Below are 26,879 nucleotides of genomic sequence, written 5' to 3' on the forward strand. Positions count from 1 at the left end.
CCCTTTAATGACCTGGACTCCACTCAGAGGGTCTCGCCTCGGCCTGGTGCTAGAACTGCTGATGCCTACATGACTGCCCATGACTGCCCCCCCTCCTCACTAAACCCCAGCTCACATGCTGCCACCAAGCGGCAGGCTGCTATTCTTTCCCGGGGCTGAAATCCAAACACTGCCTGGGCTGTGTGACTCTCTAGTGCAGATGCAGATTAGGGTGGTAAGCCAAAGGGTTTAACTCCCAGTTCCACAGCCGACGGTAAATGTCATCTCCACGCAGGGTCGTCTACTTCATGTCCATAGCATCCACCACCACAATGTGCATGGTCTGTGCCTGACCCAAGCTGAATGATGGACATCACCTGTGTAAGCATTTTGGTGAAGGGAAAAGTTCACTGCGTGCCAGTCCCATCCCTTCCATCCTCTGGGCCTCAGTCTTCTTTGTCAAACAGGCAAGACTCAAAGGGCTCCTGGAGACCAAACAGGCCAGGCTATAAACCAAAACATGACCCCAGAGCAGACACCTATCTCATCCTTGGGCCATCCGGGGCAGGGGCAGCTGAGGGGATCTAAGTGACACTTTTGACTACAAGCCACTGAAAATGTCTTGCACTTGGCTATGCGTCTCCTGCTTGCTTCCTATCATTTTTTTTTTTTTTTAAACACTAATTTTGAACTAACAGTGCCTTCGCCAAGCACTACTCTAGGTACTTGGAATAGAGAAAAAGGAAAAGGACGAACATCGCTGCCCCATGGGGCTCACAGTCTAGTAACTGTGGGGAGAGTAGACACAAAGGGCAACACAACTGTGTAACTGATGCTGATGTTGGTGTGACAGGGGAAGATGGTGAAAGGAGAAAGGCTAGAGTCCAGAACTCTCCATCTTAGAAATGGGAAAAATTTCCTTACCAAGTCTCTACTCGATAGGCAGTGTCCTCTCCTGAGGGCCAGGGAGCACGCCGTTCAAGGACTTTACTGCACTGGCTAAGCCAGGAGAGGGAGGAAGAGAAGAGGGTTAGTGTGTGGTGTTCGATTTTTTTTTGGGACAGGGTCTGGCTCTGCCACCTAGGCTTGAGTGCAGTGGTGCAATCTTGGCTCACTGCAACCTCCGCCTCCTGGGTTCAAGCTCTTCTCCTGCCTTAGCCTCCCGAGTAGCTGGGACTCCAGGTGCATGCCACCATGCCCAGCTAATTTTTGTATTTTTAGTAGAGATGGGGTTTTGCCATGTTGGCCAGGCTGGTCTCGAACTACTGACCTCAAGTGATCCACCCACCTCAGCCTTCCAAAATGCTGGGATTATAGGCGTGAGCCACCGTGCCCGGCCTTTGATGGAACTTTTCAAGGAACCATTCAAAAACAGTTATTGGGGCTGGGTGAGGTGGCTCATGCCTGTAATCCCAGTACTTTGGGAGGCTGAGGTAGGAGGATTGCTTGAGCCCAGGAATTCAAATCATCCTAGGCAACAGAGCAAGACCCTGTCTGTACAAAAAATAAAATTAGCTGGGCGTAGTTGTCTGTATGAAAAATAAAATTAGCTGGGCACAAGCCTGTGGTCCCAGCTACTCAGGAGGTTGCGGCAGGAGAATCACTTGAGCCCACGAGGTTGAGGCTGCACTGAGCTGTGATTGCGTCACTGTACTTCAGTCTGGGTGACGGAGTGAAACCCTGTCTCAAAAACAAAAACAAAACAAACCCAAGACAAACAAGACCCTATCTGTACGAAAAATAAAATTAGCTAGGCATAGTGGCACAAACCTGTGGTCCCAGCTACTCAGGAGATTGAGGTGGGAGGATCACTTGAGCCCAGAAGGTCGAGGCTGCACTGAGCTGGGATTGCGCCACTGTACTTCAGTCTAGGTGACAAAATGAAATGCTGTCTCAAAAACAAAACGAAACAAAACAAACCCAAGACAAACAAAACAAACAAAAATAGCTGTTGTACTGTTTTCTTTCTCCTTGACTGGCAAGGACACTGAGTTCCTTCCACTCATCATGGGGGCGTCACCCCGGGACTCCCTGTGCACTGTTAGAACACCTCTAAAGCACCATCTTCACTTCACTCCCTTGAAGAGCAACAATTTCTCCCACCTAAAGGGCCCCTGAGCTGCGTGGCAAATCAGCAAGGAAAGAAACAAAACACCCACAACAGAAATGTAAGGTTTGAACTCCACAAGCTCTTTCTCATTTTGATGCCCCGCTGAGACAGACTGGAAGGGACAGCGCACAGGAAACACCCCTCTTCTGCCGCTGCTCTGCTTGGTTGCCGCACCCATGGAAGCGGCAACTGCTCGGCAGACCTGAAGGTCAGCACAAAGGTTGCTTACTGGGTAGGGGCTGCCTGGCGCGGCTTCCACAGTAACCATAATTTATTCACAGGCACATGTATGGAGGTTTTTCTCCTAAATATCATTATTCTAAGTATCATTATGGGCGTGGTGGCTCATGCCTGCAATCCCAGCACTTTGGGAGGCTGAGGTGGGCGGACCACCTGAGGTCGGGAGTTCGAGACCAGCCTGACCACAATGAAGAAACCCCGTCTCTACTAAAAATACAAAATTAGCCGGGCGTGGCGGCGCACGCCTGTACTCCCAGCTATGCGGGAGGCTGAGGCAGGAGAATCGCTTGAACCCAGAAGGCGGAGGTTGCGGTGAGCCGAGACTGCGCCACTGCACTCCAGCCTGGGCAACAAGAGCGAAACTCCATCTCGAAAAAAAAAAAATCATTTTTGTCTAGGTTTTTGGAGAAGCATATGCTGTGAAAATGATCGCAGTCGGCCTCCTAAAAGCCAGTCATGTTTCCAACAGTTTTCTGCATGGGCCTCACTCACTTGTAGGAATCTGGTTTTGGTTCCTCTAACGAGACTGATCTAGAAGAGAGGGAAGTCAGCACTCACCGAAGAGGAACACCATTGTCAGGATTAGGACAATGCTCTGCTTGGCAGGTAAATAAAACCAGTAGCACAGCCCCACTACGTGCCTCATCTCGCTTCTGAGAGATTTCTGGGTAGTTGATGAGGAAAAAATGCAGTCTCTCATGATTTTCAATGGTCGCAGAACATCCCTTTTCAAAATTCATCGTATGCATAATAAAAATGTCACATTCTGAGAATGGAAAATCTATAGAAAGGGCCTGGAACCTTAGTAATGAATGAGTTTTCACATTTTAACCTTGGTAAATGGAATACTACCCCTGTTGCCATTAAAATCAAGCCAAGATCAAATAGTAACATAGCCTTATAAATATAACCCACTTGGATAACTTTCTGTGGATGAATATTAGTCTCTGAGACACACATTCCTTATTTGACCAAGTAAAGCATTAAAATGCAGCCACAGCTTATAACAAGTGAGCCCCTCAAGAAAATATGAGCATAGAGAGTGGTCACTGCATCGGGGCATTCAGGAAACTCATTTCTCTTAAAGGAATTTAACTTCTAGTACTCAATTTGTCCTTGAGAATGCAAACATGGAAAACAATTCAGTATCAGTCCCAGGTACAAAGATAACGAAGAGGAAGTCCATTGTGGCCCAGCCTCTGCTTGGCAGGGCTCTGCTCTACCTCAGCAGAAATTATGCACAGGAACCTGCTGTGATGAGTGTTTCTGGGGTACGAATCTTTTGTTTGTTTGTTTTTGAGATGAAGTGTCACTCTGTCGCCTAGGTTTGAGTGTAATGGCACGATCTCGGCTCACTGCAACCTTCGCCTCCGGGGTTCAAGCGATTCTCCTGCCTCTGCCTCCTGAGTAGCTCGGATTACAGGCGTGCGCCACAGGCCTGGCTAATTTTTAAAAATATTTTTGTAGAGATGGGGTTTCACCATGTTGGCCAGGCTGGTCTCAAACTCCTGACCTCAGGTGATCGGCCCGCCTCGGCCTCCCAAAGTGCTGGGATTACAGGTGTGAGCCACCACGCCCGGCCTTGGGGTAGGAAGCCAGTTTCATAGTCATGAATTTCATAGAACAGCTCAGAAACATCTACCCAGAGAAGGAAGTAATTTATGGCAGAACATCTTCTCCTTGGTTTAATGCTCAGAAGGGACTGTGACAGAAAACGACAGCTAAGGGGGAGAGAAGTCTGTGTGGAGATCTCCTTAAAGAGGCTCATGTGTGCAGAGAGACACCCAAATTCTCTTGTCCGGGTTGGCTTTGTGATGCTTTAATGGGACATAAAAACCAGATCGCACCAGGCAGAAAAGGCTGGGGAAGTCCTCACTGTCTGTGGCTGGGCACACTGAGCTCTGCTAGAGGACGCCACTCTGAGAGGCACTGGACAGAGACAGGGAAGGGGACTTACTTGCTAAAAGTTGGAAAGTTCCCACGAGGTGAGCCTTAGGTCATGATGTCCACCTGCCTCTGACACCTGGAGGGCCCTCCCTCCCTGCTGCTGCCTTACCAGCTTCACCTCTTCTCCCCGGGCCCCCTCCTCGCGCTGTGTCCAGGACTCAGTCCTGGCTTCTCCTCCGTCTCCCAGACCCGACCTCTCCCAGCCCCTCTCCAACTGCCCACTAGATGTCACCACTCAGTGTTTAAAGGGACTTCAAACTCAACACATCCCAGCTTGCTCTCCTCATCTTCTTCCCCTCCTGTCCCCCAACATCTCTACAGCCACATTCCGCATCTCAACTAACAGCAATTCTGGCCTTTCTGCTGTTCGGATCAAAAATCATGAAGCTGTCCTTGGCTCTACTCACCCCATATCCAACTCCAGGGCAAATGCAGTTGCCTCTTATTTCAAAACATATCCAAAACCCAACCACCACCCGCGCCAAGGCCCATCCTCACCCAAGGCTGCACTACCTCTTGCCTGTATTGCTGCTGAGAGCCTCCAGGCGGCTTTCCCAGCTTCTCCTTGTCCCATTTCAGTGAGTTCCAGCATAGCTGCCGGGGTGATCCTCTGAAAGCCCAAGGCCACAAGGCTCTTGTCATTCCCTCAGCTGCTCCCATGCAGGAGAAGCATCTCAGCATCTCCACACTCTGCTCCAGGCACGCCGTGCAATCAGGCCTCAGGCCCAAGCAGTGCTCTTCCCCAGAAATCTGTGGGAACGCGCCCACCCAGGCTCTGCCCAAGGAGACCTATTCCCACCCAGAGTGCTGATGAACCCCGTGCCTGCTCTGTGCTTTCTCGCACGTGCTGCTGTGCTCCATACTAGGTAATTTACTTGTTTATCCACTGCCTAGAAAGTCAGGCTCAAGGAGAGAGGGGTCTGTTTTGCTCACTGAGGATCTCAAACAATCAGAACAGTGCCTTGCCCACTCTAGAGACAGACAACAATATTTCTGACTGATTGACTGTCCAGATTCTCTTTCCTTTTTCTTTTTTTTTTTGAGACAGGGTCTCATTCTGTTGCCCAGGCTGGAGTGCTGTGCACAATCACAGTTCACGGCAGCTTCAACCTTCCGGGTTCAAGCCTCCCACCTCAGCATCTCGAAAAGCTGGGACCACAGGTGCGCCACCATGCTTGGTTGATATATTTATTTATTTATTTATATTATTATTATTATTATTTTGAGACGGCGTCTCGCTCGTTGCACAGGCTGGAGTGCAGTGGCACCATCTTGGCTCATTGCAAGCTCCGCCTCCCAGGTTCACGCCATTCTCCTGCCTCAGCCTCCTGAGTAGCTGGGACTACAGGCGCCCGCCACCACGCCCGGCTAATTTTTTGCATTTTTAGTAGAGATGGGGCTTCACCGTGTTAGCCAGGATGGTCTTGATCTCCTGCCCTCGTGATCTGCCCGTCTCAGCCTCCCAAAGTGCTGGGATTACAGACATGAGCCACTGCGCCTGGCCAATGTTTTTATTTTTTGAAGACATGGGGTCTTGCCATGTTGCCCAAGCTGGTCCTGAACTACTGGACTCAATGATCCTCCGGCCTCAGCCTCCCAAAGTGCTGGGCTCACATCTGTAAGCCACAGTGCCCGGCCTCCAGACTTCCATACTCTGACCAACAACAAACCCAGAACCCAAAATAGCACACCAGTCAGTGTGACAACTTCCCTGTGAGAATAAAGTAACACAATGAGTGATGAGCTCATTACCCCTACACAACCATGTAGGTGTTGGACAAAAGCTGCAGGTCTGATTCATGTAGTGAATCACAAGAAAGGCAAAAAGAAATTTACATACTTCACAGAGAACCAACCCAGAACCGTCAAGACCTGGTGTTTCTCCATAGGGCTGAGCAACAACTCCCAGGGTTAAGCTGCAGCTGCTCTGGATTCCCTTCCTTCTTGGGTCACCATGAGGGCCGTCTTCTCCCTTTATTGCCTTGGGAGAAAAAATATGCTGGTAATCACAAAACATTGGGATCCCTGCTAAGGTCCACGTGACCCCAAACCTTCATACACATTCCTTTTGCTCAACTTGAGGGTGTGTTAAATACAGTATTAGGAGACAATGCAAGATTTTACTGAGAAAAAGTGAATTTTTAATTATCTTGTGAATCTACTTAGAAAAACACACACAAGCAATGTTCACAACTATAAATTTAAACCTTTTGCACTAAAAAAACACAAAACAACAAACACAAAACCACAGGCATGAACTGTAAACCTGTATTAACTATGAACTAGTCTTACGGTTAATTCTTGGCAGTAACTCAGTATTCTCCTCCCTGGCAAGTGTAATGTTTTAGCACCACATGATCTCCCGCAGAGGCACCAGTAATGACTGGCTGCAGTGCAGGGAGATGCTTTCATACACACCACTTCACACACATACTGTCCACTCTCACACCCACCCAGGCGGGAGGCACATGGAGATGGGGCCACACGCTGACTCTCAGGGCAATGGAAGTAGGGCAGGGGGCGCATAGGTTGCACATCTTTAATGTAGTGCATTCGTAGAAAAAAGGCCAGCTTTCGCTCCCAGGCGTGCTCTCGTCCTCAGACTTTAATATCATGATTTAGAAGATGCAGACGTTATTGCCTAAATATTATTCTATACATTTCCATCAGTGTTCAGGAAAACACTTTAATTGCTACTTAATTTACATCATAATTACTGGGTTACAGCTTTAGCTCATTGGCAATTTTGGAAGCAATATTTTTGAAGGCTATGGATGTCCCCGATATCCGCTTAAACCGGACCCCATTCAGAGACAGTCTTGGCAGCTTGCATACTTCCATTTCCCACTGCACGAGGTTCTCTGCGTGCCCATCACCGTGGACACAGAAGAGCAAGAAGCGCTCCCTCTGCTCATAGTCGCAGTTATTGGCATCCAACACTTTGCGGATTTCCCGCATCATGTCCCCGGGATCCATTGAACTAGTGGTTTTCATGCTCCAGGTGAAGCGTAGGGATCGAGGCTTTGCTTCTTTGTTTTCATCCTTTTGCTCAGCAGATACATTGCGACTGAAATGCACAGAGGCAGGTTTATTTTTAATCGTACAGGAAAATCAACCTCTTACACTTCAGCTAGTTCCTCATTCACATCTTCAATACAACACAACTAACGACTGACCTCCACATTTTCCTGCACAGACTCACAATTGTAACTAAATCTATTTTCGTCTATTTTCTTCCCCCACCCTCTAAAAGTCATAAGTCACACACAAAAAGATCTACCTGGCTGTAAAATCTTCACCAGCCACCTGTGCTTACTAAAATGAAGAAAGTAATTGGTTAAACAGAATCCTTGGAAATCAGGCAAAGGGGACAGCGTGCCCCACTCCTCCACTCAGGGCTCTGCAGGCCCAGCTCAGGGAGGGAGTTGGCAGCCAGTTCCTGCCCACCTCACCCATCCACCCTGGGCTGTCCCTCTCCTGCGACAGTTCCTTCAGATGTAAATCACTGTAACTGGCACTCAGGGTAACTGGAGACTCAACACCCGCAGTCTAAAATTGCTTTCTCTGTGAACGGCCCTAAGGCTGAACATGATGCTCTACCCACCTCATTGTCTTTCCTCTTCTCTGGTTTGTTAATTAAATGTCCAGTTATACAGTTAAAGCAAAAATCTTAGATGACACAATCTTACTACTAGAATAGATGGAAAAATGCAATGGGACACTTCTCTGTCTGTGGAGGACTGACACCACCCATGTGGATGCCCTGCGGATTCAGAATGTAAGCCTTGGTCTGGATGCCCAAGACGCAGCATGAGTATGGCCCAGGCCTGGGTCTCTAGGGACCACCATGGTTTACCGGCCATTCTTTGGCATTTAGTCATTATTGCCACAAGCCGTTATTTACATTCTCATGTGTGTATCTGGTGGCCTCAATTAAGACAGTGAGTGACTAGCACTCTTGGGAGTAAAACAGTCTATGTACCTCAAGTATACTCCATCCTATGGCCAACTAATCAGAGGTGAGGGGCTACAGTTTTTACATATGCACATAGCTCTCCGTGTCACCAACCTGCTAGTGTTCAATTTGGTTCACATCCACCAATACTGATGAGAAGCTTCCTATGTATAAAATGCCACATTAGATACTAAATGGGTTACAAAGATAAGCAAAAGCTCTCAAACTAATCTGGAGCCAGGAAGACTGTAAGGTGAGGCAACAGTGGCAGCACAGGAAAGGCTGGCCATCCCCTAGAGGGCTGCAGAAGAGGTGGAGCCCACCTAGCAGTGTGACAGGAGAGTGTGACAGGCAGGATGAGACAAGGAGGAAATGGCACGGGTGGGAGTGGGCCTGCATCTGAGGAGAGCTATGAAGAGCCATGGGATTTCAACAAAATGCAATGAAGACAGGAAAGAGTTTTTGTTTTGAGTACAGGGGATCACAGCCAAAGGGGAGGTAGGAAAGTACAGGATGTGTCTGTGGCATAATAAAGTACACAGACTGAGTGGAACTGGAGGCACAGTGTCATCACCCCCACAACAGCTGGTGGCACTTAATGAGTACTTGTGGTGGTCAGGCCCCAACTTACTTGATGTCCATGTAGGCCCTATTATCTCACCTTCCTATTATGGGTGGGGAAACAAACCAGGATCTAGAGCCTGCTACTGGCTGGGATGGGCAGGCCTGGAGGGGGAATGCTGCCTGGCACTCACCCCAATGCTCCGCCTTGATGGGGCAGCGGAGCTGGGCTGCTGGGGCAGCCTGGACCACGCCACTCAGGGCCTCGCAGGGATGTGGCCGGGTGAAATAGTGGAGGTCACTGAAAGTTTTAATTCAGAAAGGTCATATGACCAGAAGTGGGCTTTTAAAAAGACCTAAAAGACAAATGGTGAATGAGGACCTGAAATAGCCTGCTGGTGACTGGCATAAAAAAGGGCAGAAGTGGAAGAGATCTAGAACTACGGACACAGAGTCCTAAGATTACCTGGTGACTGCCCCCCCCATAAATCCATGCAATGATAACTACACAAAATGGAAAAGCAAGGCCAGGCGCAGCAGCTCATGTCTGTCATCCCAGCACTTTGGAGGGTCAAGGTGGGAGGTTCACCTGAGCCTAGGAGTTTGAGACCAGCCTGGCCAACATGGCGAGACCCCCTCTCTACAAAAAAATACAAAAATTAGCCAGCATGGTGGTAGTGCCTGTGGTTCCAGATACTCAGGAGGCTGAGGTGGGAGGACTGCATAAGCCCAGGAGCCCAAGCTATGATCGTGCCACTACACTCCAGCCTGGGTGACAAAGCGAGACCCTGTCTCAGGAAAAAAAAAAAAAAAAAAAAAAAAAAAAAAAAGAAAAGCAAAACACTCAACTATATAATCACCATTCTTAGAAGAAAACATAACTAGTTTGAAATATGGATATTCTATTAAGTACTTTGCTTTTATTCCTTGTGAAGAGAACCATGTGAGGAGTCAGTGATTAACTGAGGGCTTATTTCTCTGAGCACTGCTACCCAACCCAGACCTCCAAAGGCTGTTAACGCCCAGGCAGGAAGGCTGAAGGCATTGCCATGCTTTTAACACAAACACAAATATAGAGCAGAGGCCAAGCTGGATCCAGACGGTGCTCATGGCAGGCTGGCGCCCCCCCGTGGCCACCCTCTCTACCTGATGCGAACCTCTAACTCCTACGGAGACAGCAGGAATACACTAGAGATAGCAGGAATACAGTAGGGAACATTCAGAAGATAGTGTTGCCTCTGCCACAGAAATGAAGTAAACATCTGGAAAAAATTTTAAGTAAAAATCATTTCCCTCACCTTGAGCCCTCATATCTCCCGTTCCTCTCATATTCAGTTGGAAGTCTCAATGAACAGAATGTAGAAGCAGAAAGAAGAGGGAAAGAGAAAAGAAATCTTACATGCCAGTACATGACCACCAATACCAACACCAACACCATAAAATAAACAAAGCCAAAACACGTTTTAGTCACCAGCAGGGCTTATGAAAACTCTTCCTCTCATTTGACTGAGCCAGCGCTACCTTCTTCCACAAGGCTGCAGGGGTGTGCACAGGGGCCAGCTCCATGCTGCACACTGCATACATCACACACATCGCACGACACACTGCTACACACAGGACACACTGCTGCACACACTGCACACCACACACGCACAGCAGGCACTCCTGCTGGCTCTTCACCCTGAGAATGCTCGGCCTCAGAATGGGGTTATTCTCACTTTCTAACTGCTCCCCATAGTATAATGGGTTTCCAATTAAAAGCCAATAAGGCTATCAGCTGGATTCTACATTCAGTTATTACCTGTTCTGTCCAAGGAAAAATCAGACAAGTGGGAAGTTCAATTAAAAAAATAATAATAGAATGGAACCGCCAACAGGAAGAAAGTGTTTTTCCCACAGTTTTGACCCGCAGCTTGGCCTTCTGGTGACTTGAGAGGCACAGGTACAACGTAGCCCTTCATGAAAGATTTCCTGCCTCATGTGTACATTAAGAAAGCAACATTTTTGGTCTCTTGACCTAGGGGTCTCACTCCCCTAGGCCGCAGCACAGTGGCATGATCATGGCTCACTGCAACCTTGACCTCCCAAGGCTCAGGTGATCCTCCTGCCTCAGCCTCCTGAGTAGCTGGGACCACAGATGTGTGCCACCACACCCGGCTAATTTTTGTATTATTTGTAGAGGCGGGGTTCTGCCATATTGTCCAGGATGGCCTCGAACTCCTGGGCTCAAGTGATCCGCCTGCCTATGCCTCCCAAAGTGCTGGCAGTACAGGCATAAGCCACCATGCCTGGCCTAAAAAATATTAATAAAATCAGAACACCACTTTCTGCAGTGCTTTAAGTAAAAATAATGAGATACTCTTTCGTCAGTGGTTGCTGGAAAGTGGCTTTCAACTCTGAAAAAATTAAAGCATTTCTGCTACGCAGCTGTTCACATTTTAATTTCTGAAAAAGCCAAATCCAATGAGGCTGCAGCTTTGAATTTTATGATTGTTTTCTGTATTAGCTAATTTTCCTGTCACTTTAAAGCCTTTTGCTAATTCAATCCTCAGTGAAATAAAAATAACACAATTACCACTTACCTTTTGCATGCCTGTGGATAATCATTAATTGTACATTAACATTACTGAGCATCTCATTCTTCAAACAGGAGCATGCTAAGTGTTATTAGTATGAAGACAGAATTATTTGGATGCTAAATAACTCTACCAAAGAAAGAAAATACACAGAGCATGCATCAGCCTTTTGTTGCATGGGTGCCCTTTAAAATGCCTGACAGAGTTAATCTATTTCTTTTCAGTTTCCTTTCAAGGAATTAAGTATTTAGTTATCAGCAGAAAGTTTAGTTTATAAGGAAAAAACAGGGCCGGAAAGCCAAACCTAATGTTAATTGCAGGAGCCATTTGGGAGTGAGGATTGAAAAATAAATGTGTATATATAAATCCTACCTTTTGATAAACCTGAATGACATGTTTCTAAAAGGAATTAAGTAAAAAAAAAAAAAAAATTAACAAAAATAACTCACATAAATTAAACAGAAAATCTAATCAATTACAGAGAGAGAGAAAAAAACAAAGCAGGGTTCCTTCTCTGGCCAATCAACAAAGAAATGCTGACATTTGTTGAAAAAGTAAAATTACTACAAGTAATTAAATGAGTATGTGATCTTTTAATACATCAAAAAAAAAAAGTAAGAAAAGGTTTAGCAGTAAATATTGACATTAGCTGTAATTAAAAGCTCTTCAGATGGATACACTGTTTTTTTTTTTTAAAGATAAAGAGTCTTGCTCTGTCACAGTGCAGTGGTGCAATCTCGGCTCAATGCAACCTGTGTCTCCTGGGTTCATGCAATTATTGTGCCTCAGTCTCCTGAGTAGCTGGAATCACAAGCGCATGCCACCACGCCCAGTTAATTTCTATATTTTCAGTAGAGATGGGGTTTTGCCATGTTGGTCAGTCTGGTCTCAAACTCCTGGCCTTAAGTGATCTGCCCACCTCAACCTCCCAGAGTGCTGGGATTACAGGCGTGAGCCACTGCACTGGCCAGATACACTTTGTAAGATAAAATTTATGTCTTATGTTAAAGAAGTGACAAGTAATTTGCAATATACTAGTAATAAAACATTTTTCAATTTTCTTCAGAATACCTTAAGAAAAAAAATCTTGCCTTCTTATACACAAACATTAAAAACTTCATTATAAAATATTTAACCACTAAGAAAAAATCATTACTTCTTTCAGGAAGATGAAACAAACATTAACACATTATTTGTTACAGTGGTATGACATAAATCACGTTTTAAGAAAAAAATAGGTGATTGGGATTTAAACTAAAGTAGACTTTTCAGTCTTACATCTCAAAATGAATAAAAACTAAGTGGTAAGACAACAGTATGAATTTTACTTTTATGTAATAAACAGGAAGAATTCTATTTAAAAGGGGTAGCTCTGTTCATTAAAAAAATTTAAGGAGATGTGCAGGATGTGCTGAAAATAATCTGACAAAATATTTTTCAAACTACGAATGACGTTTTTATGATCAATGCGATCAGCTTCCCTGGGCAAAAATAGGCTGAGTTTGCTAATTTCTATTTGTAAAACCCAGTTCTGTAACTGGACATACCAGGCACTCATCTATATCTGCTGAATGACTGAATTAATGAAATCCTTGGTTGGGATAACTTTGGCATTGCTTCAGGTATTAATTTACCAATTAAAAAAAAGTCTGGCCGGGCGCAGTGGCTCACGCCTGTAATCCCAGCACTTTGGGAGGCCGAGGCGGGTGGATCATGAGGTCAGGAGATCGAGACCATCCTGGCTAACAGGGTGAAACCCCGTCTCTATTAAACACATAAAAAAAATTAGCCGGGCGAGGTGGCGGGCGCCTGTAGTTCCAGCTACTTGGGAGGCTGAGGCAGGAGAATGGCGTGAATCCGGGAGGCGGAGGTTGCAGTGAGCTGAGATCGCGCCACTGCACTCCAGCCTGGGCAACAAAGTGAGACTCTGTCTCAAAAAAAAAAAAAAAAAAGTCTAACTACTATAAATAACTGCCAATCACTTCATAATCAGATCAGTGGTATACAGCAGGGTCATCAACAGTACAATCATGCATGTGAAAATCTTTAATATATACTGCCTAAATATAAGGCAATATTATCCAAAATATTTTGGTTGAAAACGATTAAAAGGTCTTTAAGATATATTTGTTATTTCCTAATTTTCTTTTATTTTAAAATATTTATTTATTTATTTAGAGACAAGGTCTTGCTCAATCACCCAGGCTGGAGTACAATGGTGTGATCATAGCTCACTGTAACCTCAAACTCCTGGGTTCCAGCAATCCTCCTGCCTCAGCCTCTCAAGTAGCTGGGACTACAGGCATGTGTTACCACTCCTGGCTAATTAAAAAATGTTTTTGTAGAGATGGGGATCTCATTATGTTGCCCAGGTCAGTCTTGAACTCCTGGCCTCAAATGATCCTCCTGCCTCACTTTCCCCCAAAGTGCTAGGATTACAGGCATGAGCTATGCACAGTGCCTGGCCCATTTCCCAATTTTTTTTTTCTTTTTATTAAAAAAATAAAAGGCCGCTTGTGGTGGCTCATGCCTGTAATCCCAGCACTTTGGGAGGCCAAGGCAGGCAGATCACTCGAGGTCAGGAGTTTGTGACCAGCCTGGCCAACATGGTGAAACCCTGTCTATACTAAAAATACAAAAATTAGCTGGGCGTGGTGGCATGCACCTGTTGTCCCAGCTACTTGGGAGGCTGAGGCAGGATAATCACTTGAACCCAGGAGGCGGACACTGCATGAGCCGAGATCTTGCCACTGCACTCCAGCCTGGGCAACAGAGCGAGACTCCATCTCAAAAAAAAAAAAAAAGTAGAGGTGGGGTCTCATTATGTTGCCCAGGCTGGTCTTGAACTCCTGGGCTCAAGTGATCCACCTGGCTCAGCCTCTCAAAGTGCTGGGATTATAGGCGTGAGCCATGGTGTCTGGCCGTTTCCTAATCTTCCACTAGGAAAAATCAGGGTTACTGGTCAATTACTATATGAGTGCTTTTCTTTTTTTTTTTTTTGAGACGGAGTCTCACTCTGTCGCCCAGACTGGAGTGCAGTGGCGCGATCTCGGCTCACTGCAAGCTCCGCCTCCCGGGTTCACGCCATTCTCCTGCCTCAGCCTCCGGAGTAGCTGGGACTACAGGCGCCCGCCACCACGCCCGGCTAATTTCTTTTTGTATTTTTAGTAGAGACGGGGTTTCACCGTGTTAGCCAGGATAGTCTCGATCTCCTGACCTCGTGATCCGCCCGCCTCGGCCTCCCAAAGTGCTGGGATTACAGGCTTGAGCCACTGCGCCCGGCCATGAGTGCTTTTCTTAACCTTTCCTCCTACAATCCCCTGAGGTATAAAGAGGAAGGAGGAAGCTGCAGGAGGAGGTCTTCACACTGCCCATGGCAACATGGATCAACCTGAGGGCAGAGGCACTTGCGTGTGCCTGGCTGTTCTGCCTGCAGGGTATGGGTGACTCTTGAAGTCTCTGAGCAAGGCCAGGCCTGATCCCAAGGGGAGAGAATTTTGCTCCTGACTACAAAGGGCCCATAGCTCTCCAAAGCCATGTACTCTCCAAGCAGAGTGCAGGCTTCCTGACTCCAGCCCTCTCCAGACCTGGCCATACCAGGTCTCCCTTGCGGCATCTAAGTGCAAACACCTCAGTCTTCCAGGCAATGCAATTTTAATCCTAGCAATTATTGCTAAAGGAGGATAAGAACTTTCAACCACTCTAGCAAGGATTTTGTTTTTAAGAACAAACTGTCAACAGTTGATTAAGTATAGCACTAAGGTAGACAACAGACCTCAGTTAATAAACTTTAACAAGATAGGATAAAAGACTATCTTTCAGCAAAAATTTGGGGGTGGAAATAGCCTGGAAATTGTAAATCAGATGACCACTAGAATTTTTTTTAAACAACAAGCCTGAGTCTCCAATTTTAATTCAAATATACAAAATAAGTGTAATGCAACTGTCATGCCTGCAACTGTTTTTTCTAAGGGGAGCACAGTGCAGTGGCTAAAAGGGCAGAGTCTGGTCAGACAGACCTGGCTCAGCCTGATACTTTCTTTCTTTCTTTTTTTTTTTTTTTTTTTTTGAGACGGAGTGTCACTCTGTCGCCCAGGCTGGAGTGCAATGGTGTGATCTTGGCTCTCTGCAACCTATGCCTCCTGGGTTCAAGCCATCCTCTTGCCTCACCCTCCCAAATAGCTGGAATTATAAGTGTGCGCCACAACATCAGGCTAATTTTTGTATTTTTAGTAGAAAGGGGGTTTCACCATGTTGGCCAGGCTGGTCTTGAACTCCTGACCTTGAGTGATCTACCTGCCTTGGCCTCCCAAAGTGCTGGGATTACAGGCGTGAGCCACTGCACCAGGCCCTGATACTTTTAAAAATATGTGCCGAATAAAGTTCGGAGGTAAAATCTCTCCGAACTTTACCTTCAGTTTCTTTTATAAAATGGGGTGGACTATGGAGATTAAATTAGAGTGTGTGTGTGCACACTGGTACATGTGTATAATAAATATACTCATTTCACACATATAAACGTGTGTATGTATGATACTTATACATAAAATATGCATATATATAATATACATACGTATTTATATGTATAAAATGAATATGACTGTATCTATGTATACAGACATCTACCTTTGCACACAATAAGCATTCAAATAATGGTAGCTTTGACTGGGCACGGTGGATCACTGAGGTCAGCAGTTCAAGACCAGCCCGGCCAATATGATAAAACCGGGTCTCTAAAAATACAAAAATTAGTCGGGTGTGATGGTGGGCGCCTGTAGTCCCAGCCACTCAGCTTGGTAGGCTGAGGCACAAGAATCACTTGAACCTGGAAAGCGGAGGTTGCAGTGAGCTGAGATCACGCCACTGCACTCCAGCCTGGGCGATACAGTGAGACTCTGTGGAAAAAAAAAAAAAAAAAAAAAAAGAGGTAGCTGATATTTTTATCAATGATAATCTTGTTTCCTTTTTTCCATTATATACATGTAATAAAATCAATGCTAGTCTTTTTTTTTTTTTTTTTTTTTTTTGAGACAGAGTTTCACTGTTGTTGCCCAGGCTGGAGTGCTATGGCGTGATCTTGGCTCACCCCAACCTCTGCCTCCCTGGTTCAAGCGATTCTCCTGCCTCAGTCTCCCTGGGATTACAGGCATGTGCCACCATGCCCGTATACATACTTATTTTGTATTTTTAGTAGAGACTGGGTTTCTCCATGTTGGCTAGGATGGTCTCAAACTCCCAACCTCAGGTGATCCACCTGCCTCGGCCTCCCAAAATGCTGGCATTATGGGCATGAGCCACTGTGCCCAGCCCAGCCAATCAATGCTAGTCTTTTTTTTTTTTTTTTTTTTTTTTTTTGAGACGGAGTCTCGCTCTGTCACCCAGGCTGGAGTGCAGTGGCCGGATCTCAGCTCACTGCAAGCTCCGCCTCCCGGGTTCACGCCATTCTCCGGCCTCAGCCTCCCGAGTAGCTGGGACTACAGGCGCCCGCCGCCTCGCCCGGCTAGTTTTTTGTATTTCTTAATAGAGACGGGGTTTCACCGTGTTAGCCAGGATGGTCTCGATCTCTTGACCTCGTGATCCGCCCGTCTCGGCCTCCCAAAGTGCTGGGATTACAGGCTTGAGCCACCGCGCCCGGCCTTTTTTTTTTTTTTTTTTTTTTTTTTTTTTTTTTTTTTTTTTTGAGACAGAGTCTTGCTCTGTCGTCACCCAGGCTGGAGGGCAGTGGTGTGATCTTGGCTCAATGCAACCTCCACCTCCCAGGTTCAAGCAATTCTCCTGCCTCAGCCTCCAGAGTAGCTGGGACTACAGACACGCGTGCCACCACCCCTGGCTAATTTTTGTATTTTTAGTAGAGATGGGGTTTTGCCATGTTGGTCAGGCCTGTCTCAAACTCCTGACCCCAGGTGATCCACCCGCCTTGGCCTCCCAAAGTGCTGAGACTACAGGCATGAAAGAAGAGTATGAAGAAGACAAAGAAACTCTTTTTTTTTTTTTTTTTTTTGAGATGGAGTCTTGCTTTATCACTCAGGCTGGAGTGCAGTGGTATGATCTCGGCTCACTGCAGTCTCTGCCTCCCGGATTCAAGCAATTCTCCTGTCTCAGCCTCCTGGGTAGCTGGGAATCCAGGTGCCCACCACCATGTCTGGCTAAGTTTTGTATTTTTAGTAGAGACAGGGTTTTACCATATTGGTCAGGCTGGTCTCTAACTCCTGACCTCAGGAGATCTACCCGCCTCAGCCTCCCAAAGTGCTGGGATTACAAGCGTGAGCCACCATGGCTGACCAGGAAGGAATGATTTATTCTGGGAGTCAAAAGACTCTTCTCAGAATGAACTCACTGTCTCTTTTGCTGGCTGGTCATGAATGGGTGCCCCAAACCTGGCAAAGCTCTTTGACTCATTCTGTTTTGCCCAGTCTAAAATGAGGTGGCTTAATAAAGGGGCTAAGAAGTGAGTAAGAGGGTAAATAGAAACCTTCTGGGCTGGGTGTGGTGGCTCACGCCTGTAATCCCAGCATTTGGGAGGCTGAGGCAGGTGGATCACGAAGTCAGGAGTTCGAGACTAGCCTGACCAACACAGTGAAACCCTGTCTCTACTAAAAATACCAAAAAAAAAAAAAAAAAAGAAGAAAATAAAGAAACCTTCTGACCCATCTGACTTCTAGTTAATGCTAATGGATTCAGAAATCCTCCCTAATCTAGGCGGAGGTTGAAGTTAGCCAATATTGCACCACTGCACTCCAGCCTTGGCGACGGTGAGACTCCGTCTCAAAAAAAAAAAAAAAAAAAAAAAAAAGGAATACTACCTAATCTATTCCATGTACTAATAATAGGTAGATCAGACTTTAATGTGACTCACGGAAGTTTCAGATGATTGAATATAAAATTACATTTAGCTTAGTTTAAATAATGGAGATGGAGTGAAATGAAGTAACAGGCTATACGCCATAGGGAATGCAGAAAAACAGAGGAGGACACTGATCATTTCACACCTGGCAAGGACTCCTACTGCTGTCCTGTAAGCTACAGATGACAAACAAGAGGGTCTGTCCCAGGCAAACCTGCAGGATACCACAGACAGACTGATCCACAGCTAGACTTAATTTTAAAAAATTTCCCCTAGGATGTCCTGAAACTGCAGGGGCTCTTAGGTTTCCTGGATTCCTTCTTGGAAAGGTACCTTTCACTATTTGTTTATGGTTCAAAGTGGTATCCTTTCTTTTTCCTCTTGAAGCAGCCAATATTTCTAGGCTTTTGTAACAGGTGACAAAGTTATGGAAATGAAGTTATCTCAAAGGACCCTTGAAAGTTTACTGAGGCCCCAAATGCTAGCCTTCTAGACACATGGAACAGTTTAAAAAATGTCCAGGACCACCAGCCAAGAATCATGCAGCATTTAATAATAATAATAATAGTAATAATAACTTACTATTTTTTGATAATAAACCAGAGATTTTATCTCCAAAACTATACCATTTAAGGACATTACCTTACTCTCAATATAAATTACTAAGACTGAGAGAGAAACTTTCAAGATTTGGACTCTAAGAAATTTACTGCCCCTTAACAACAATTAAGCGAGAAAAGAGGAGCTGTCTCTTTCCTCCACGGCTGGAGATGATTATGAAAGACACGCATGGTCTTTCCTGCTGGTTATTACAGAGTACCAGCCCCCTACCCGCACCAGAACCCGAGGTCTGCCTGTTTAACTACAACGAACATGCCATGCAGACAGACATGTGAGCAAAAGGAACAATAATTAAAGAACAATAACAAAAACCTCCTAAACGCTAGTTAACTTTTAGTGTTATGAAGACTCTGAGCTCTACAATTTCTACTTTCAAGGTTTTAAAGTATACAGTTAGATATATATAAAACCAGAAAACCATGAGTTGAAGGCAGACTGAAAAGCATCCAGGCAGCGGTGACTTCACACAAAAAAGACATCTTTCCTTTTGCCCGACGTGTTCACTCCAAAACAACCAGCACCTAGCACTTACCTCCTTGTGAGTTTTGAAGTTAATTTACTAAAGAGATTAGTGGAGCCTCGGCTTCGAGTCTGGGACAATGGTGTGGCTTCATGGGACAGGCTGGGAGAGGCAGGAGGGCCATTGTATGTCGCGGTTCGCCGTTCCCGGGGCTGGCCGTGGAAAGTGCTACGACTGGCAGTGCCTCTTGGGAAGCGGATTCGATCCGGGGTGGCTGCACTGCTAATACTGTGTGTTGAAGCGACTGGAGTTCTCTGATCAGGAATAGTGCTATGAGATCAGAAAGTAAGAAGCTCTCAGAACATGATATACAAAAATTTACAGTCACAATATACCTTTTGTATACACAGTGGAGAAAATTGGGTATAATAAATCCAGATTCGAGGGGTATTTTATAGGACTTAGGAGCAAAAGTTCAGTGGGAAAGGGTACCAAAAGAACAATACATAATGAGACAAAGCCTCATGGAGTTTAAGGGACCAGTATTATATATATTTTCAAGGACAAGATTAATGCAGGGAAATTCTAGGACAGAGAACAGCTAACTCAAACTTCTCCCCTTTGCTTCCCTCTCAAATTGCTTACATACAGAGAACTGTGCCAATACGAAAGAAAGAAAGGATATGCAGGTGTAACTGAAGAACAGGCAACTAAAAAGTTTTGGAAGTACACAAATGGTATATGTATAAAATTACACATGCTGAAAGCAACTTGGGAGGAGCAGGAACTTCTTGTATACACTTTGTAGTATGCAAAGGCACGAAGACACACACACACAACCGAGGACATCATGACACAAGATGTGCTTAACTAAAATCACATGGAGGAAGGACACCTTGTGGACAACTGTAACAAAACCTCAGACTATAAAATCCACAGCACAAAATTAAGAAGCAGTGGGTACACATTAGTTTCACAAAGAATGTGCATTTTTCTTACATAGCTTTGAAGTTATCTCCTTCACTGTCTATTGGAGGTAACATCATCTTGGGGTGCCCAGAGGCTGACATGGACATCGGCTTCTGATGTCTCAGCCGACAGGTAGATGTACAAACTGAGGCAGGGCTAGCTGCGTAAGCGAACATTTCTGTCAGGCTGGGAGGGGTTTGGGTTCAGGCAGAGGCAGAAACACAGTATGAAGGAGCAGTGACCACAGAGCAACCTGTGTGTAATGCAAACACCTTCCTCCCAAGCCATCGCATTTTTGGTAAAGAATAAAAATCTCCTAAGCTTGTTTTGGAGATTCTGGAGCAACTGCTAACCTATAGTTGCTTTTTTTTTTTTTTTTTTTTTTTTTTTCCAAACAGTAATCATAAAAATGTATTACCTTAAAAGAAAATAGCAGATCACATGTTTGAATATCTGTTTCTATGAGAGGGACAATGTCCTCTGACGGTATGCACAAAGTAAAACCTATTCTAAGAGATGCCTCAAATTCAAATCTAAGTGGTAAAATGAATATATAATATGAGCATGCTATGCTCTCAATCTGTTCCCAAAACACACTGACATATTTTTTATTTACTTTTTTTTTTTGTAGAGACAGGGTCTCGCTATATTGCCCAGGCTGGTCTTAAATTCATGGCTTCAAGCGATCCTCCTGCCTTGGCCTTCCGAAGTGTTGGGATTACAGGCATGAGCCACCATACCCGGCCCACACTATTTTAAATGAATTAACAAGACTATAGGATAGGAACTAGCTTTTATATAACAGAGTATCCTATGTTGTTTGGTGTTTTTTTGAGACAGGGTTTTTTTGCTGTCACCTAGCTGCAGCGCAGTGGTACGATCATGGCTCACTTCCTCAACTTCACTTCCTCAACATGCAGCCTCAACTTCCTGGGCTCAGGTGGTTCTCCCACCTCAGCCTCCTAAGTGGCTGGGAATACAGGCGCACTCCACCATGCCTGGCTCATTTTGTATTTTTAGTAGACACAGTTTTGCCATGTTCCCCAGGCTGGTCTTGAACTCCTGGGCTCAAACGATACACCTGCCTTGGCCTCCCAAAGTGTTGGGATTACAGGCATGAGCCACCACACCCAGCCTTCTAATGTTGTTTTAACAATATAGTCTAGAACCTTCCTACTCAAAGGACATTTACTCCAAGATAAAAAACAGCAGAGCCCCCTTCTGCAAGATGGGCAAATTCATCAGAGCAAATTAACTGTTTACAGATACGGTAAGACAGAGTGGCTGAAGTCTGCAGTTTCACCTAACACACACAGTTACCAGACAAAACTATCCATAGCAGTCTCACTGGGACACATTATTTGGAATTCCAGCTCAGTCATCATGTCCTTGGAATTCAAGGGCCGTTTCTTTCCTTTCAGGGTAAGTAGGAATACAGCTCTTCCAATGTCTTTGTGCAGAAATCCTCTGGAGGGACTGAAACCTGGAAGCTGTCAAGTTCTTCCTTTCCCGCACTCCCCGTACCTAGACTAACCACATTCTGTTGGTGTCAACTTCCTAGTAGCCCTTCAGGTGGCCCATCTGTTCCACATCTACCACCAAGGCCACAGTATAAAGCCGCACTCCTTGTCTTCACTGGGCCGCCTGCCTTTGCCCCAACACCTCCAATCTATTCACCTTACAGCTGAGAACTTCTTAATATATAAACCAGACCTTGTCACTCATCTGCTCATACTTCTACAGAACACCAAGTCTTTGGCATAAAGTTCAGTCTCCTCGACTCGGAATGCAAGTAAACATCCCCAGGCCCCTGAAGTCTGGCCCCTGCCATTTCTCTAGGCTTTGCCTTCTATCATTCCCTCCTGGAACTCAACTTTCTGGCCTTCCTGATGATGTGTGGTCCATTGGTCAGAAAATGTTTGCAGGAGTTATTCTCTCAGTATGGAGGGCTGCGATTTTTTAATTCACTCTTCAAAAATGAACCAGAGGTCATCATCTCCATGATGTCTTACCTGATCTACTTTCCCTCTGAGAGTTCAATCACTTCTGTTTTTAGCTCATGCACGCCACATTGTATCCTAGTGACCCTTCTCTGCTGAAGTCCCTGAAAACACAGCCCGAAATCTTGTCAATGTGCCCCCCACCAGTGTAAGCAGAAAGCCTGGCAGGGCAGGTATTCAATAAACATTCTCCTAACAGAGAAGATTAATCAATTAGCAACTGGAATTCTGATAGCCCCAACATGAGGGAGAAAGGTCTTTAAAATCAAGAAGAACTGCTTGTCCCTGAATTAAAACATTTTTATTTACATTTTTATTTTTGGAGACAGGGTCTTGCTCTATTCACCCAGGCTAGAGTGCAGTGGCACTATCACAGCTTGCTGCAGCCTCAACCTCCTGGGGTCAAGCGATCCTCCTATCTCAGCCACAGGAGTGCGCCACTATGCCTGGCTAATTTTTAAGTTTTTTTGTAGAGATGGTGGTGTCTCACTATGATGCCTAGGCTGGTCTCGACCTCCTGGGTTCAAGTGATCCTTCTGCCTCAGCCTCCCAAAGTGCTGGGATTATAGGCCTTCTAAGCCACTGTGCCTGGTTCTGTCCCTACATTTTTGTTTGAGAATTCCGCTCTCTGACTTGGGAGAATTTATCCAGTCTGAGAAGAACTGGAAACAAATGTCTTATAAAGACATTTATTCAGTTTTGTATTTATTGAGTTTCGTATTTCTGCCACTCAGTATCCATTCTTTTCCTGTAGCAACAATATTCACATTTTGCTTTGGTGGAGCCAACTCTAGGTCCCACACAGATCAAGGAGACAACCTAAGGGCTTCCGCTTGAGCACAGCTGTGTGCGGGAAAAAGCTATGTCTGATGGTGCTGAGCCCAATCATGGAACTATCACCAAGGAGGCAGAAGCAGATGGATCCTAACTCTAGCCCTAGACTTTTTTTAGTTATATGAACTAACAGCCTTTTTATATTTAAGCCTGTTTAGACTGGGTTTTCTGTCACCTGCAACAGAGACAGTTCTGACTAAGGTTTTAAAAGAAATGCTCGGTTGTTTCTTGTACATGTGTACAGACACACGTACACATGAACGCACACAAATGTATTTTTCTAACAAGATACAGCTAAATACAACTATCTCTTATGCCCTTACCTTTCAGGGTGAGTCTAGGGTCAATACACTCTACCTCCAGCTGTTGACTTTTTTTTTGCCCAAATTAGTAACTAGTTTCAGTAGATGCGCCAAGAAAAGCAGGGGAAGAAGAGGCAGGAGTGGTTTGACCCTTTCCCTGGTGAATACAAATGGTCCCAAAGTCTTTGGAGAAGGAAAAGGCTTTTAGTCAGCTTGCAGGCAGGAGTGTGCTGCATCGATTCCCAATGAAGCACACTGCTGACAGGCCAAGCTAGATCTTTAAGGCATACAAACATGGTAAGAGGATGTGGACAGATGCTTTGCAGCAAAAAAAAAACGGATCCTCTAGAGACCTAAGAAGGAAATGTAAGTTTATTTTCTCATTATAAATTAACAAAATGGTTTTTTCTTTTGTAGAGACGGGGTTTCATCATGGCCCAGGCTGGTCTGGAACTCCTGAGTTTAGGCAATCCGCCCGCTTTGGCCTCCCAAAGTGCTGGGATTATAAATTATTAACTCGAGGCCAGGTGTGGTGGCCCACACCTGTAATCCCAGCACTTTGGGAAGCTGAGACGGGTGGATTACTTGAGGCCAGTAATTCGAGAGCAGCCTGGCCAACATGGAGAAAACCCACTCTACTAAAAATACAAAAATTGGCCGGGAATGGTGGCTCAAGCCTGTAATCCCAGCACTTTGGGAAGCTGAGACGGGTGGATTACTTGAGGCCAGTAATTCGAGAGCAGCCTGGCCAACATGGAGAAAACCCACTCTACTAAAAATACAAAAATTGGCCGGGAATGGTGGCTCAAGCCTGTAATCCCAGCACTTTGGGAGGCCGAGACGGGCGGATCACGAGGTCAGGAGATCGAGACCATCCTGGCTAACATGGTGAAACCCCATCTCTATTAAAAAAATACAAAAAACTAGCCAGGTGTGGTGGCGGGCGCCTGTAGTTCCAGCTACTCGGGAGGCTGAGGCAGGAGAATGGCGTAAACCTGGGAGGCGGAGCTTGCAGTGAGCTGAGATCCGGACACTGCACTCCAGCCTGGGCGACAGAGCGAGACTCTGTCTCAAAAAAAAAAAAAAATCAGTTGGGTGTGGTGGTGGGCCTCTGTAATCCCAGCTACTCAGTAGGCTGAGGCAGGAGAATCGTTTAAACCCAGGGGTGGTGGCTGCAGTGAGCCGAGATCATGCTACCGAACTCCAGTCTGGGTGATAGAGAGAGAGAGAACCCAGGAGGCGGAGCTTGCAGTGAGCGGAGATCGCACCACTGCACTCCAGCCTGGGCGACAAAGCGAGACTCTGTCTCAAAAAAAAAAACAAAAAAAAAAACAAATAAATAAACTTTTTGACATATTAATTTTAAAGGCAATTAAACTTTTTAGAAATTTAATCCATGTCACATCATGAGTTTCACAAAGAAGCAACAAAATAGATTTTTTCTGGCTTCTACAGTAGGCCTAACACCCATAAGGAAACAGTAAACTCAGTAAGACGTTTGCAAATTTCAACTTCGTACAATCAAGCTCACAAAAATCCTATTGACAACAGGCAGCCCCAACATCACAATGGTCTACAGATATATTCTAAAAGATCATCAAGTTAATTGTTATGAAATTCGAATGATATTTCCCCCCAGGAAAGTGTTAAAAATGATACTTTTATTTCCTAATCTAGCCCACAATTTACATAAGCAAAACAGTAGCAGTATTACATTTCTTTTATAATTAAAAATTTTTTTTACAGTTTTTATGGGTTCATAGTAGCTGTATTACATTAATTTAGTTTTATTTTTTTGAGACAGGGTCTGGCTCTACCGTCCAGGCTGGAATACAAAGGTGTGATATCAGCTCACTGCAACCTCCGCCTCCCAGGCTCAAACCATCCTCCTGCCTCAGCCTCCCAAAGAGCTGGGACTACAGGCGTGCAACACCACACCCGGCTAATTTTTATATTTTTAGTAGAGATGGGGTTTTACCATGTTGGCCAGGCTGGTCTCGAACTCCCGACCCAGGTGATCCACCTGCCTCGGCCTCCCAAAGTGCTGGGATTACAGGTGTGAGCCACTGCGCCTGGCACCCAGCTAATTTTTTTGTATTTTTGGTAGAGATGGGATTTTACCATATTGCCCAGGCTGGTCTTGAACTCCTGGGTTCAAACAATCCTCCTGTCATGGCTTCTCAAAGTGCTGGGACTACATGGTGGCATGAGCCACCATGCTTGGTCTACATTTAAACCTTAATTGACAGAAATAGCAATATTTTTCTTAAAATTCAAGTTGCATGAAGTTGAGTTCCTATTAATCTACCCAACTGTTTCGTATTCATGACTATCTTTTAAAATTAAAAAAAATATATTTTTATACAGATCGGGGTCTCAAGCTGCTTTGCCCAGGCCGGTCTTGAACTCCCGGCCTCAAGTGATCTTCCTATCTAGACCTCCCAAAGTGCTGGGATGACAGGTCTTGTGAGCCACTGTGCCCAGTCTTGACTATCTTTTCTAAAACATTAATCCACTTAAGGTTACTAAAGGATAGGCACTTTGAACTTGTTGGTATGACCTCTAGCCCCTATCAGAACATTCTGATAAGAAATGTATTGGCTGCTGATTAAAAGCACACTCAGAGGTTGGGCAAAAGCAAAATTAAAAATATAGTCCAAGGTCAGGCATGGGGGCTCATGCCTGTAAACCTAGCATTTTGGAAGGCTGAGACGGGAGGATCCCTTGAGGCCAGGAATTTGAGACCAGCCTTGGTAACATAGGAAGACTTAATCTCTACAAAAAATAAAAAATTAGCCAGGTGTGGTGGTCCACGCCTACAGTCCCAGCTGCTCAAGAGGTCAATGCAGGAAGATCATTTGAGCCCAGGAGTTTGAGGCTACGGTACACTATGATCATGTCTGTGACTAGCCACGGCACTGCAGCCTGGGCAACACTGCAAGACTCCATCCCTTAAAAAACAAAAAACAAACAAACAAAAAACAAACAAACAAAAAACAAACAAACAAACAAACAAAGACTTTCTTTTTTTGAGATGGGGTTTCGCTCTTACTGCCCAGGCTGGAGTGCAAGTGCAATGGTGCAATCTCGGTTCACTGCAACCTCTGCCTTCTGGGTTCAAACGATTCTCCTGCCTCAGCCTCCCAAGTAGCTGGAATTATAGGCATGTGCCACCATGCCTCGCTAATTTTTTTTTTTTTTTGTATTTTTAGTAGAGATGGGGTTTCTCCATGTTGGTCAGGCTGGTCTCGAACTCCTGACCTCAGGTGATCTGCCCGATTCGGCTTCCCAAAGTGCTGGGATTACAGGCGTGAGCCATTGCGTTCAGCTCTTTTTTTAGTTTTTGAGATGGAGTCTCGCTCTGTTGCCAGGCTGGAGTGCAGTGGCGCTATCTCGGCTCACTGCAACCTCTGCCTCCCGGGTTCAAGTGATTCTCCTGCCTCAGCTTCCCAAGCAGCTGGGACCACAGGCGCATGCCACC

General features: G+C 45.4%; 1 protein-coding gene across 12 annotated transcripts in view; it reads right to left on the minus strand.

Annotated features, from left to right (window-relative positions):
* Window positions 1-6,394: 6,394 nt before the first annotated feature.
* Window positions 6,395-26,879, minus strand: part of MARK3 (microtubule affinity regulating kinase 3) — a 118,178-nt gene continuing 97,693 nt past the window's right edge. For 3 of the 12 annotated variants that reach the window (XM_050798374.1, XM_050798370.1, XM_050798382.1), the window contains 5 exons: window positions 20,293-20,448; window positions 19,366-19,623; window positions 11,741-11,767; window positions 10,091-10,135; window positions 6,395-7,343 (listed from right to left, as the gene is read on the minus strand). In XM_050798374.1, coding sequence (XP_050654331.1) covers window positions 6,998-7,343; window positions 10,091-10,135; window positions 11,741-11,767; window positions 19,366-19,623; window positions 20,293-20,448 — 832 coding nt within the window. In that variant the 3' untranslated portion in view covers window positions 6,395-6,997. The remainder of the gene's footprint in view (window positions 7,344-10,090; window positions 10,136-11,740; window positions 11,768-19,365; window positions 19,624-20,292; window positions 20,449-26,879) is intronic. The other 9 variants (XM_050798379.1, XM_050798376.1, XM_050798381.1 and 6 more) reach the window with 7 other exon arrangements.

Source organism: Macaca thibetana, chromosome 7, assembly GCF_024542745.1.
Source record: "Macaca thibetana thibetana isolate TM-01 chromosome 7, ASM2454274v1, whole genome shotgun sequence".
NCBI lineage: Eukaryota > Metazoa > Chordata > Mammalia > Primates > Cercopithecidae > Macaca > Macaca thibetana.